At 39.7% G+C, this 14,426-nt stretch overlaps 1 protein-coding gene across 2 annotated transcripts in view; it reads right to left on the reverse strand.

Annotated features, from left to right (window-relative positions):
- The window catches only part of srp54 (signal recognition particle 54), a 38,294-nt gene extending 24,482 nt beyond the window's left edge, over window positions 1-13,812 (reverse strand). The window contains exons 1-8 of one of the 2 annotated variants that reach the window (XM_087989945.1): window positions 13,705-13,812; window positions 13,416-13,616; window positions 13,185-13,286; window positions 11,371-11,462; window positions 9,620-9,704; window positions 9,432-9,536; window positions 7,533-7,599; window positions 203-260 (exon numbers count right to left, since the gene is read on the reverse strand). In XM_087989945.1, the coding sequence (XP_087846071.1) occupies window positions 203-260; window positions 7,533-7,599; window positions 9,432-9,536; window positions 9,620-9,704; window positions 11,371-11,462; window positions 13,185-13,262 (485 nt within the window). In that variant the 5' untranslated portion in view covers window positions 13,263-13,286; window positions 13,416-13,616; window positions 13,705-13,812. Of the gene's footprint in view, window positions 1-202; window positions 261-7,532; window positions 7,600-9,431; window positions 9,537-9,619; window positions 9,705-11,370; window positions 11,463-13,184; window positions 13,290-13,415; window positions 13,617-13,704 lie in introns of both variants that reach the window. The other variant, XM_043697871.2, reaches the window with a different exon arrangement.
- Between the last annotated feature and the right edge of the window lie 614 nt (window positions 13,813-14,426).

A 14,426-nucleotide genomic window follows, 5' to 3' on the forward strand; every position in this document is an offset into this window, starting at 1 on the left:
AAACAGAAAAAAATCTCAAACCTTTACTGAGTTCAGTACAGCTGAAATTTTTCATAATGTTGTAGCAGCTGTCCAAAATCAGAATTGAACAAATATTGCCATTTTGAAAATTCCCTCGGTTGCAATTAATAGCAATCATAGGTACACAAGTTTACTTACTATTCAAATAACATGTTAAAATATTTTTGATTATAAATTCTACCTTCCATAAAATGGAATTCTTGCTTTAGTTGCATTCTGTTTCAGCTGGTCAAATGCACCTGCAGGACAGAAATGTAAAAATGTGTCTTGATCCAAGCTCCACTATCCTTGAAACTCAACTCTACTATTTTCCTGGATCGTAATGTTAAGTGGTATGTTGCAAAGCAGCAGTCAGATTCTAGATCATTTGAGGTGAGGATATTATTTGCATAAGTGGTCAGAAGAAAGTCTTCAAAAATTAAACACTTTATTTAGAAGTGCAATCAAAAAGTAACACTTCAGATTTACTGCAAAATCCGACCTTTAAAAGCAAACAATACTGTTGTCCAAACAAAATAAAAGGATCATAATAAGATAGTTATCTGCAGAGTTATATGACAGTGCCTAATCTAGAAACAAACACATTTAGATTACAAAATTGTTTTTGGGGGCAGGGGCAAGCTACTCAAAACCAGTGTCATTTTAAAATCATCATCATCATACCATGAGGTAAACTGAAAATGAACAGGAATGCCACTGCAACTTGTGTAAAGGCTCTTGTATCAAACTAAGGAGTTGTCCATTTGAGGCAGAGAAAAAAGAATTATTGGCTCAGAGGATAGTGGATCTATGGACTTATTTACCATCGGTCTATTGAGGCTGGGTCATGGTTCATATTCAAGGCTGAGATAAACAGATTATTACAATCATTAAGGGAAACATGCATTATCAGATTAGCCAGGATCTCACTGAATGATGGAATGATGTCTTAGGGTTTTAAAATGCTAATATCCGTACGGTGAATGAAATCCAAGAATAACTATTAAAAGAATTCCCATTTATCTATGCTTCTTCAGTTAAAACAATGCGCCACAAAACCACGAGCAAAATACTTCAGTCAATTGAAAACAGAAAGTTAGCTCTATGCAAGATTCACTCAATATATTAGTGCTTAATTTTAATTAAAGAACATTAATCTGTACGTGACACAGGAAATAGTGAGCAGACATTCCCTTTTATCAAATCCTCAAACACAAGATGAGAATGAAGACAGATTAATTGCCCCAATCACCAAGTACAATGACTGAAAGAACCAAGAGATTACCCCAATTTAATGTTTTCAACCAAATACAAGTCAGTATGAAGAAAGTTTTCTTTCAATAATCTATAGGTTTCAAACCTTCAAAAGATCTACTGCAGCAGCCTCGATGATTCTACAAGAAGGGTGCACCATTGATAATAACGAAATTAAGGATGATATCCATGTGAGAAAAGAATTCAATGTTGCTAAAATTAGGAGTAGGCTAAGAAAAATTGGAAGTTTTAGAAACCAACAAATGATTAGTTTTAGAAATGAGAAATTGGTCTCTATTAGAAAACTGACAAGGAACATAAAAGCAACAGTAAAAGTTTCTTCTACGTTGGAAGAGACAAATGCAGGTAAGCACTAGTCCTGAGATTATGAAACTAGGGAATTAATAAAGACAGGGACTTTGAACAAGTATTTTGTAGCTGCCTGTAAAGTAGAAGACGGAAAAAAGGATTCCACAAATTATAGAAAATCAACAGAAGACAAGAGAGATCACAATTTGAAACAACCAGAATCATGAAGAAATATCATGGAAAAAAAAATTAGCCTTAAGTGCTGACAAGTGAGAATCATTAAGGCTACACAAGCTTCATTAAATCTACACTTGTCCCACGTTCCAGCACTCTGTCCACAGCCTTGAATGTTATGACATTTCAAGTGGTCATCCAAGTGTTTTTTTTAAACAAATTGAGGTTACCTACCTCAATTACCCTCCCAGGCAGTGAACCACAGAACCCCACCACAATCTGGGTGAAAATTCTTTCCTGACATCCCCCCTAAACCTCCTCTTTTTGATCTTAAAATGATGGACCTTTGTTATTAACCCTTCAACAAAGAGGAGCAGCTGCCTTCTATCTACCTTGTCCATGTCCCTCAATCTTATACACTTCTATTAGGCCTACCCCAACCTTAAGAGTGTCTATCTGGTTCACTGGCATAATTAAGAGGTGTTAGTCCTTTTGTCTTTTAAAAGAATCAATGCTCGTAAAAGTACTAAACTTATATACTCTAAGTTAGTTTGAAATTATACATAACTTAATAAAAGAAGAAAGGATATTAAACTTATTACCACAGCTGGGTCATGAGATTTTGTTTACTACTCACCAGCGTGCGTTTCATTCATTCATGCAGTTTCATAGAGGCGCTGCTTTGATAATGTGATTAGTGGGCCTGTTTAATATATATTCAACAAGTACATACTAAACTGTTTGATGTGTTGCAATCTATTCAGGTCCTGAGACATGGTTGGTAAGGGCTGATTAATATTATAATCTTTCCATAGTTTTGGTGGGTCGTGGAGACACTAAAACAGTGAGGGCATTGTTTCGGAAAATGTTAATAGTCTTTGATATTTATTCAGAGGTAGCTTTTGATGTAAATAGAGTCTGATAAGGGTTGAAGGTGTTCAGAAGCAAAATGGGTTTGGAAAGAATTTTTAAAATTTAGTCCATCTTGCAACAGTAAAATATAGTCGAACAGTGTGGTGCTGGAAAACCACAGCTGGTCAGGCAGCATTCAAGGAGCAGGAGAGTCAGCGTTTCGGACGTAAACCCATCATCAGGAATAAGGCTTGTGGGCCAAGGGGGTTGAGAATTCATGGGAGGGAGGTGAGGCTGTGTGTGGGGGTTGGGGGAGGGTGGGGGTAATGAGATGGGAAGGAGGCTAGGAATGCAATAAGTCAATGAAGGTGGGGGTAAAGGTGCCACATCAGAGAGGACGACAATCAGATAGTTGGGAAGGAAGGTAGACAGGTAGGACTGTTCAGGAAGGTGGTGCCGGGTTGGGAGGATGGGACTGGGATAAGTGGGGGAAATCTACAGTGATCCTGTGTGGTTGGAGGTCCGAAGATGGAAAATAAATTGTTCTTCCCACAGGCGTCGGATGGTCAGCGTTGGTGATGGAGGAAGCCCAGGACCTGCATTCCCACTCCGCCAAAGACCTGGAGGTTCTGGGTCATCTCCATCACCAAATCCTAAGTACCGGATCCCAAGGAAGAACACCTCATCTGCCGTCTTGGGACCCTCCAACCACACGGGATCAATGTGGATTCCACCAGTTTCTTCATTACCCCTCCCCTCCCCCCCCACTTATCTCAGGCACAATTTCCCAACTCGGCACCACCCTCTTGAACGGTCCTACCTGTCCATCTTCCTTCCCACCTATCTGCTCCACCCTCCTCACCAACCTATCACTTTCACCACCACCTCTTCTACCTATCGCATTCACAGCTACCTTCCCCCCCCAGCCCCACCCCCTCCCATTTATCTCTCAGCCCCCTTGGCCCACAAGCCTGATTCTTGACGAAGGGCTTATGCCTGAAATGTCGAGTCTCCTGCTCCTCAGATGCCGCCTGACTGGCTGTGCTTTTCCAGCACCACACTCGGACTCTGATCTCCAGCATCTGCAGTCCTCAATTCTCCCAACAGTAAAATATACTACAAACCATGGTTTTATGAATGAATGAATGAAAATGCATGATAGTAAACAACAGGTGAGTAAAGGGTTATGAATGAATGAATGGGAACGCAGTATTAGTAAATACAATGAGCTGGTGAATGAGTTAGTAAAGTTACCTATAACACAATAACTCTCATACCCCAAGATCCATTTGTTCCTGAGCTTCCTAGTGTCCTGCCATTCATCGACTACTGTCTTGTTTTGTTACTTTTTGCATCACCTCACACTTATCAGAGTTAAATTCCTTTAAATTGGTGTATGAAAGAAAACTGGCAAGAAATATAAAAACAGTAGTAAGAGTTCTATGTTGGAAGAGAGGATCCAAACTAAGCATTGTTCCTTTAGAACATGGGATGAAGGAATTAATAAAGACAGGTACTTTGACAAAGTATTTTGTACCTGTCTTAACAGCAGAAGAAAAACATCTGTTCACCTGACCAATCTGTCTATATCCTCCTGCATCACAAGACCTTCTTCCTCACAGCCACCACTTGGCCAATCTTCATGTCATTCACAAGCTTATCATCCACCCCATGCCACTGATATATAAAGGGACCCAACACCGATCCATGTAGTACTCCACTGGGCACAGTCACCTCCACGCTGTCTCCTTTCAATTGGCTACAAAACCAATTTTGGATCCAATTTGTCAAATCCCCCTGGATCCTGTGTTATCAATCTCCCAATGTAGGACTTAGTCCAAGGCATTGAAATTCACAAGGTACATCAACTGCATGACCCTCATCACACACTTGGTCACCCCTTCAAAAAATTCAACCAGATTTGTTAGGGTCAACCAAATGTGTTTGGATCGAATGGACTACAAACTGAGGATCGTAAAAATAGCTCTTGCAGACAGTGAATGCAATTGTCATAACACACTACAACAGCCACATTTGGATAAAATTCCAGATTTAAACAAAACACACATTATATACCATTTTTAAAAAAGGAGGAAGACCAATACAGGTAACTATAGGCCAGTTAGCCTAAGATCTGGCATCAGAAAAATGTTGCATCCATTATTTTGGATAAAAAAGGTAGTAACAGGATACTTAGGAATTATAATACAAAGTCAACAGGATTTTGTGACACGGAAATCAAGTTTGACAAATTTATTCATTCAACAGGATTAGCAGGAGAGGGTTGAAGAAGCAGCATGTAGAATGTTTTAGGGTTTCCAAAAGGCATTTGATACAAGTGCCACATAAAAGGTTACTCCAAGAAAAAAGAAGTTGTGGTGCTCGGGGCAAAATTTAGATGAATGCCAATTCAGGAAAGAGTTTGATAAATAGGTAAATTCCAAATGGTGAATGCTAAGTGGAGAACCACAGAGATCAGTGCTGGAACTCAGTTATTCACAATCTTTAGTAATGACATGAATGAAGGAAATGTATTGTAATCAGAGCTGCTGAGAATACAATAGTAAGTTGGAAAGTAAGTTGTAAGGATGATATTAAACAAATGCAAGGGAACATAGTCAAAAGGTGTGGTGCTGGGAAGGCACAAGAGGTCAAGGAGCATCCGAGGAGCAGAAGAGTTGACGTTTTGGGCATAAGTCTTTCATCAGAAACGTGGGGGGGGGGGCTGAGAAATAAATAGGAGGGTGGGGATGTGGGGTGGCGTGGGGGAGGGTAAGCTGGGAAGGTGATAGGTCGATGAAGGTGGGAGGTGATGGTTGTAGGGCAGGGTGGAATGGATAAGTGGGAAGAAAGATGGAGATGGAGAGGTAAGAGTGTTCAAGAGGTTGGATCTGGGACGAGGGTGCGGGTGAGGGGAAATGAGCAAACCGGTGAGACAGCGTGGTTGGAGGGTCCCAAGGCAGAAGATTAAGGGTTCTTCCTCCTGACGTCTGGTGGCTTGGATTTGGCAGGGGAGGCAGCCCAGGACTTGCACTTCCTTGGTGGAGTGGGAGGGTGAATTGAAGTGTTCAGCTACATGGAGGTGAGGTTGTAATAGGGGATGTGCCCCAGAGGCATTCCCTGAAACACTCCAGGGAGTGTTGGCATCCAGTCTCGCCAATGTTGAGAAGACTAGATCAAGACCAATGGACACAGTAGATGAGGTGTTTGGATATACAGGAAAATCTCTGCCAGATGTGAAATGATCCTTTGGGGTCTTGGACAGAGATAAGGGAAGTGTAGGTGCAGGTTTTCCACCTCTTGCGGCGGCATAGGAAAGTACTGGGAGTAGAGGGTGAGTTGGTGGGGGGGGCGTGGACCTAACAAGGGAGTCGCGGAGGAAATGGTCTCTGTGGAATGCAGATAGGGGTAGGAAGGGAAATCTCTCTCCCTGATGGGGTCTAATTGTCGGTGCGGAATCGGCAGAGGATAATGTGCTGTATCTGGAGATTAGTGGGGTCAAAGGGGCTTCTATCCTTGCTGCAGTTGGAAGGGTGGGGTTCAAGGGCAGAGGTGCAGGAAATGGAGGAGATGCGCTGGAGGACATTGTTGAGGAAATGTGGGGGGGTGGGGGGGGAAATAGTCCAGATAGCTGTGGGAGTCATTGGGTTTTACCTGTGTTGTGTCGGTCACCGGAAATGGGGACGTAGAGGTCCAGGAATGGGAGGGAGGTGTCCGAAATGGTCCAGGTGAAATTGAGGTCAGGGTGGAAGGTGTTTGTGAAGTTCATGAACTGTTCAACATCCTCATGGGAGCAGGAGGCGATGCTGATACAGACATCAATGTAGCGGAGGAAGAGGTGGGGGATGGTGCCAGAGTAACTGCAGAAGATGGACTGTTCCACGTATGCGATGAAGAGGCAGGCACAGCTGGGACCCTTGCAGCTGCCTATGGCTATTCCTTTGATCTGAATGAAGTGGGTAGATTCAAAGGAGAAGGAATATAGTTAAACAAGTGTGCAAAACTGAGCAGATCAAGTAGAATTTTAAAAAATGAACAGAGAAACAGACTTAAATGGAAATAGATATGAACCTGAAAAGTTAGCAAGTAGGTGCAGCAATGAATTAAGGTAGCAAAAGGAATTTAGGCTTTCATTGAAGGAGGGGACCGAGTATAAAAGGAAAGATAATGCATTGGAAAGACATTGCAATGGAAGGAGTTCAGAGAAGATTTGCCACGATGATTCTTGGGGTGAAAGGACTGTGAAAGGTTGCACAAGTTGAACATTTGCTCATTGGTCCATTGAAAAATAATCAATTCTGAGGAAGCTTAGCAGAATGAATACGGAGATGATGTTTCCCCTCAGACAATCTGAGAATAGTGGGCAGTTTAAAATTATGGGGTCATCCATTAAGACAGAATTAAGAATGAATTTATTCTGAGGGTTCAGAATTCTCTTCCACAGACTGAAGCAGATTCTAGGTTATTGAATATATTGAAGGCGCAAACAGATTTTCATCTGTAAGAGAATTGAGGATCACAGGATCAGGCAGGAAAGTGGAGTCAAAGCCACAATCAGATCAGTAATGATCTTATTTCATGGTGGAGCAGAGTGAGCCAATTGGTCTACTCTTACATCAACTTCTTATGATCACCCATTTGAAAACTCAATATTAAGGCTAGAAAATGGGCATCTTCAAATATGGCTAAAGATGCTGCAAATAAAGAATGTAACATTATTTCAAGATAAACCTTGGCAAAACCCAGCAAATTTAATGGCCAATATTCCATGATACAGTTTTATCTGACTCAATCACTTTAGGAACTCATTAAATCAGTAAACTAAGAAAATCCTATTTGCTGATAACGTTCAAGATAAAAATAAACTCAAATTAAACAGATAAAATTAAATTTTAATAATTTCCATTAAATAAAGCACTTGTAAAGAATAATAATTTACCCACCTGCTCTAAATGTGTCTGCACATATCAAGCAAGTCTTCCAGCCTTTCCGTTGGAAGTAGTACGCTAGCTATATTAAAAAAGATTGGTCTTGTGACAGGTATTGAAACAAATAGTAAACAAAACTACAATATAATCAAAGGCAGTCTCCCATATTAAAAAAATTTCATTTCTAAAGTTAATTTTCTGCTTAAACTTACTTTGAAATAAGCATGATTCTGCGAACAGCTTGATTTATAACCTCGACAAATAAAATTTTCACACAGCTTCAAATTACAGTTTACTGAAGTTTGACCATATGGGATTCAGGGTGAGCTTGTCAGTTGGAATCAAAATTGGCTTAACGGCAGAAGACAGTGTGATGGTGGAGGGCTGTTTTCAGACTGAAGGCCTGTGACCAGCAGTGTTCCACAGCAATGGGTGCTGGATTCACTTTTGTTTGTCATTTATAAAATGATTTAGATGCGAACATTGAAGGCATGGTTACTAAGTTTGTGGATGACACCACAATTGGTGATATAGTGGACAGGGAAGAAGTCTATCCAAGATTACAAAGAGATCTTCATCAATTGGGTTGATGGACTGAAGAGTAGCAGATGGAGTTTAATTTGCATTTTAGTAAAACAACTAAGGGCAAGATTTATACAATTAGAAGTTGATCTTTTGGTAGCATTATAGAACAGATGTCTAGGGGATTGGGTACATAATTCATTGAAGTTTGCATCACATGTTGACAGAGTCGTGAAGAAGGCGTGTCGCACTCTTGTCTTTGACCTTTGAGCACAGGAGTTGGGATGTTATGTTGAGGTTGTACCGGACATTGGTCTTTCTGGAATACTGTGCCCAGTTTTGGTTGGACTATTCTGGGCAAAATATTAAGCTGGAGGGAGTTCCGAGGAGATTTACCAAGATGCTGCCAGGAATGGAGGGTTTCCATCATAAGGAGAAGCTGGGTAGGCTAGGACTATTTTCACTGGTGCGTAGGAGGATGAGCAGTGATCTTGTAAAGGTTTATAAAATCACGAGGGGGGTTGATAGATAAATTGAATCTTTATCCTGGGGAGGGAAATTTCAAGATGAGGGGAAATACTTTTAACGGGACAGGAGAAAGATTTGAGGAAATGGTGGGCAACTTCTTTTTTTGAAACAGAGTGGTTTGTGTGTAGAATGAACTTCCAGAGAAAGTGGTGCTTGCAGGTACAGTTGCAGCATTTAAAAGGTATCTATATAAGTACTTGAATAAGAAATGTTTGGAGTGCTCTGGGCCAAATGCATGCGGGTGGAACTAGTTTAGTTTGAATTTATGGTCGACATGAAGTTTGCACTGAAGGGTCTGTTTCTGTGCTGTATGAGTTTATGACAATAATGTGTATTGTAAAAAAACACATTTCAGATTAGAATTCTGAAAATTATAGGAATGTGATTTTGGGAATTAATTTAACACAAAAATTAATGAAACAATTTTTTTGGTAAATTATTGACAAAAATCCAAAACTCCTCAATAAAAAAGGTGTATTTAACTTAATTAACTTCAGTGAGAAAATGTAATCAAATTGAGGGGATCACATTTGCTCTTTCAATTCTTTACATACAGTAAAATAACGAGTAACTTTTGATTAGTGTCTGGCTCTTAGATACAAATACCTCTGGTCAGGCATCCTTAAGTGTTATTATTTCTTAACACCACATCTAGTTTAAAACTTCAACCAACACTTGCTTGCATTGATCTGTTTAGCGGTCAAGTACTGAAATGAACTATACCCAATTTTCCCATTACAACAGAAGCACTGTTTCTATCTGCTACCTCCCAATTGACAATCCAATTGATTGGGATGAGCTTTAAATCAAAGAAAACAAATGTTTGACTTCAGAAAAAAATCCCAAAGGAACAAAAAATAATACCTTTGTACATGTTGTCGTTTTACCACTACCTTGAAGGCCAACAAACATGATGACATTTTGTTTTCCTTTTGTGGGGGTCCATGCTTTAACGCCTGGATCTACAAGCTAAATAATACATAAATGGCAGTAGATTGAATTCAAAAGAAGAAAAATATGTAAAGTTGCAGTGTTCTTGATGGTTCAGATACCTTGACAAGTTCCTTAAATACAGCATGTTGGATCATTCGTCTTTTGTTGAGGCCAGAAGCCATTTCTTCCAAGTCTATAGCTGCTCTAAAACAAAGTTTAGGAAAACAATATAATAAACTTCAAAACAATTAGCAGGTAGCCTGTTCAATTAATTATCTATGCAAAAAACCATGAGCAGAATGGATTATGCAAGAAACAAAATTTAAATTTGACATTTGTTTAAAATCTAAGTTAGAATAAATAACAGTTAAAGGAACCCCTGGCAGAGAATCTCTCAAACAGCAAGTCATAGAGAACAAATAGCTGATTTGGCTCTTGTTTTTATTTTAACGAATAATATCCTCAGAGAAGCATAACAAAGTGTTAAATTTAAAATTTCATTAAAAATCCATTACCCTGTCTTATTACAAATATGGTTAAATCAAACTATTAAGATTTTTGTTCACATGTGACAGACAGCAAACTTTCACTTGTTGTCACTTGCCTTTATTGGTCAGTGCAGAGTATAGGAGTTGTGATGTCATATCGTGGTCGTACCGGACATTAGTTAAGCCACTTTTAAAATGCTGCTTTCAATTCTGGTCTCCTTCCTATTGGAAGGGTGTTGTGAAACTTGAAAGGATTCAGACAAGATTTACAACGAACTTGGAGCTATAGGGAGAGGCTGATTAGGCTGGGACTATTTTTCCTGGTGAGCAGAGGCTGAGGGGTGACCTTTTCGGGGTTTATAAAATTATGAGGGGCATGGATAGGGTGAATAGCCATAGTCTTTTTTCCAGATTAGGGAAGTCCAAAGCTAAAGGGCTCGGTTTATGGTGACAGAGGAAAAGTTTAAAAGGCATCTTTGTCACACAGAGGATGGTGCATGTATGGAATGAACTGCCAGAGGAAGTGGTGGAAGTTGGTACAATTCCAACATTTAAAAAGGCAATTATACAGGCATATGAGTACAAAGGGTTTAAAAAGGATATGGGCCAAATGCTTGCAAATGGGACTAAATTAATTTGGAATATCTAGTTAGAAAGGACGAGTTGGACCGAAGGGTCTATTTCCATGCTGTGCAGGTCTATGATTCTATTTCTGCTTACCATCTATACATATAAGAAATGTAATGTGTTTAGCTAGTATTAGACACTACCAAGAGACTACACTAACACTGGTGCCAAAAACAATTAAGATATTTTTAGGAATTCTGGTTAGTCAACATGTTCAGTTAATGCAGTCACAAAATACAAATCCCCCAAAAACACAAGACTAGAGGTAAATTGGAAAATGCATGGTATAATTTTTTTAAATTCATTCACATGATGTGGGCAAATGGCAGTTAAGAGTTAATCACATTTCTGTGGTCTGGAATCCCAAGTAGGCAAGATCACAGAGGATGGCAGATGTGCTTTCGTCAAAGACATTGGTGAGCCAGATGGGTTTTTCTGACAATCGACAATCAAGGCAATTTTGTTTTAAGATTGTTTTCAAAAACTGATTCAAACTCCACAATGTGCTCTGGAAGAATTCAAACCCAGGTCCCCAGAACAACAGCTGAATTTCTGGATTAACAGTCGAACAATAATATCTCTCGGCCATTTCTTCTCTTTGCTGCACACAGATCATTCACATACCTTCAGTGTATCTGAACCGCACTGTTAAACTCATATTGAAGTCTGCACATGCCAAATTGCTACCTCAACTAAACTATTTTTCATTTTAATCATGTTGCATGTAATTTATTGGATTAAGTTTGGTTACTTACTTGACATTTTCCCTAAGCTGTTTCACAAGTTTTATGTTGACATCTGCTTCAAGTAAAGCAGTACATACTTCCTTCAGCATAGCATTCAAAACCTGAAAATAAAAATAATGATTTTGAATAGCTTTAAAAAAAAAGGAATACTTCAAGTTGTTTTTTCTTCCCAAACATCAATCTCCTAATTTGAGGGGACAATGCAAAGTGTTCAGCAATGTAGGTTGTTGATGCAAGAGATGCACAAATGCAGCTAGGAAGCAACTGTAATTCATTGAACAGTTATCAGTCATATGATCCTCAAGCAGTAATCCCTACACGCTAAATCTGTTTCTTACAACGTAGCCAGGCATCTCCATTTTCCTAGAATACTCTGACATCCTAGGAAGTATTTTTCATTCCCCAAGAAAATTCATCATACTATGCCACAAACTTGCACTGTGCACACAAACTTTAAAATTGAAATTCAGTTGTGCAGCTTTCATCTGAATAGACCTATTGTCTGTAGAGTATAAAGCTTCAAAACATTATGGCAAGTTCAAAATTTAATATAAACTGATTGCTACATCCCAATTTGGCCAATTTTACAACTGACCAGGGACCTATGATCATCATACTACTTCTCAGGAGTCCAGAGCAGAACAATGGCCTAAATTGCTCTCTCATCCTGTGTTTAGTTCAACAGTAACTCCAGGTTGTGAGTGAAATTTGACAGCTGTGGAACTATGCAACTGTAAGGAATAAAGTTTAACAACTATGTCTGTTATACCTTATCAAGCAGTCAACCTTCAGTAGAAATAAATGTGGCAGGAACTGAATTAACCAGAGCCGTTAGATGCAAAGCCAACATCTTAATCTGTTGTGTTGATTGCAGAAACTTGCAACTTGTGGACTCATTGCCAGGTAACTGCACTACATTGAATTAATAACTTGTCTACATGCACCATTTTCAAGTGTTTACAAATTGAAAAATCAACAGAATCTACTTTTCTTGGGCTTTTTGAGAAGAGGCAGATAAAGAATAACAAGCAGAAAGTGCAAAATATATGAGGAACAACACTTAAAGAAAGGACAGAAGTGAAAACCTAGAATGGCTGGAAATGAGCATGATGCAATTTCTGTGTTTTTAATGACATTATATCATCAATACAATACAGAAATCAATGTGATATTTTACTCCTGTATCAACACGTACTTCACAGTTTTTTTATTCTGTGCAACTTTAAGATAGGCAGATTTTGAGTTCAATCATAAAGTCATGAGAAATAAAACAAACAGAGGAAACAAACAATTACAGTATATTCTTTTTCTAATCTCATCAGTCAAATGATCAGCCACGGAACTTGGAATTATTTATTCAGATCGTTAAATGAATAGCTGAGAATACAACATGAAGTGATTAAGACAGGTAATAAAAAACCTGTTTTTTTTTTAAATATCTCTAAAGGCAATGTAGATAATTTGATGTCAAATACATTAGTAATATCAAATTTACCCCACACAAATTTAAACTGGCACCGCTAAACAAATGCACTTTCACCTCCGTTTGTTTATCATTAAGAAATCACAAAAGAAGAATTTTAAACTACAAACGAGTTCATATTAACTACAAAGTTCAAAACGAGTTAGATTGGCAAAAGTGAGCAAATTTTGAGAACCACACTTATTTCCAAATGCTCAAACTCTTGATGTCTTTTATCGATAGGTGAATAAGTGCAGAAGAATTGCTTTGTTTGCCTAATACGACACACTTAGCTTTCGCGATGGACCAAGTACCGCATCAACTAAAGCACTATCTCTGATGCATCACGAAATTAAAATACCTCCTCATTGATGATGGTGGCATTGCTCAAGGATCGCAGAGCGGAGGTAATTTTTCTCCCCAGATCCGCTAACACCATTTTGGCTGCTTTTCAAGTTTAGTTCTTCTGTCGGAACAAACGAGACGTGATGTGATTGAAAGCCGTATGATTTACTTTGCTGGAGAAAAAAATTAAAATATGAACGAAATCATCAACTGAGTCCGCAGTTTCCCCCAGCTGCGGCCGCCTTACCGAAAGAGACAGGATCCGCTGGGGGAAAGAAGGATGCCAGCGGTCCGACTATCCCGGGAAGAAAAGCTGTGACCTGGGCTCTTCGGGTACAACCCGCCGCCTTTACTCCATCGAACCAGGAGCAGCAGCTGCCAGCTTCCAGACAGCAATCACATCCACAGGAAATACTTCAGTAACTCGCAGTCCCCACACAAACTCAGCCTGAAACACAAATACAAATCATAACCGTCCCGCCCAAATACCAAACACAGGGAAGACCAGAGGAGCGGCGTGACACTGAAGCCCTTACCCCAAACACCGGGCCCGGGCCCAGGACCGCACCGACTAACAAACGTCACCATTAACCGTGACCCCCGCCGTCTCACCCCTTCCTCTTCCGGGGTCACAAAGCTCCGCCTCGATACGTCACGTGGCCTTCATTCCAGAACGGAAGGGAGAAAGCTTCAATAATGGCGCAAAGAATCAAGTCACAACCGGATTGAGGTGCTGTTAGTACTGGGCCATTTCAGTTAACTGCCAAGAAGATGAGGGATGTCTCCAGTGACATTTGTTTCATATCTGAGACTGGAGCAATGTTAACGAAACCTCCCCCCTGTTGTCGGTGAAAGGCTCCTGTATATTTTTTGGCACCGCGGTTGCTGAAAGGCGTCTCTGTATCTTGGACATTGAGGTGTCATTAAAAGAGCCCTGGACTCTAGGGATGTCAGCGAAATGCCCCACTATAACTTGGAGCCAGGTCAGTGAAATACCTCACTGTGCTGGATAATGAGGGTCAGTCTAAGTCCCCTTAAAAATCACACCAGGTTACAGTCGAACAGGTTTATCTGGAGGCACTAGCTTTTGAAGAGCTGCACTTCATCAGGTGGTTGTGAAGCAGGATCATAAAACAGAATTTGTAGCAAAAGATTAGTGTCATGCAACTGAAATGATTTCTTGAACAAACCCAGATTAAGTCTTTCAACTTTTAGAGTGGTATTGCTAGTTTCAGTTCTTTAATATGTAAATCCCAGA

Source organism: Chiloscyllium plagiosum, unplaced genomic scaffold, assembly GCF_037043375.1.
Source record: "Chiloscyllium plagiosum isolate Xiang-an unplaced genomic scaffold, Cpla_swu_hap1 HiC_scaffold_8, whole genome shotgun sequence".
NCBI lineage: Eukaryota > Metazoa > Chordata > Chondrichthyes > Orectolobiformes > Hemiscylliidae > Chiloscyllium > Chiloscyllium plagiosum.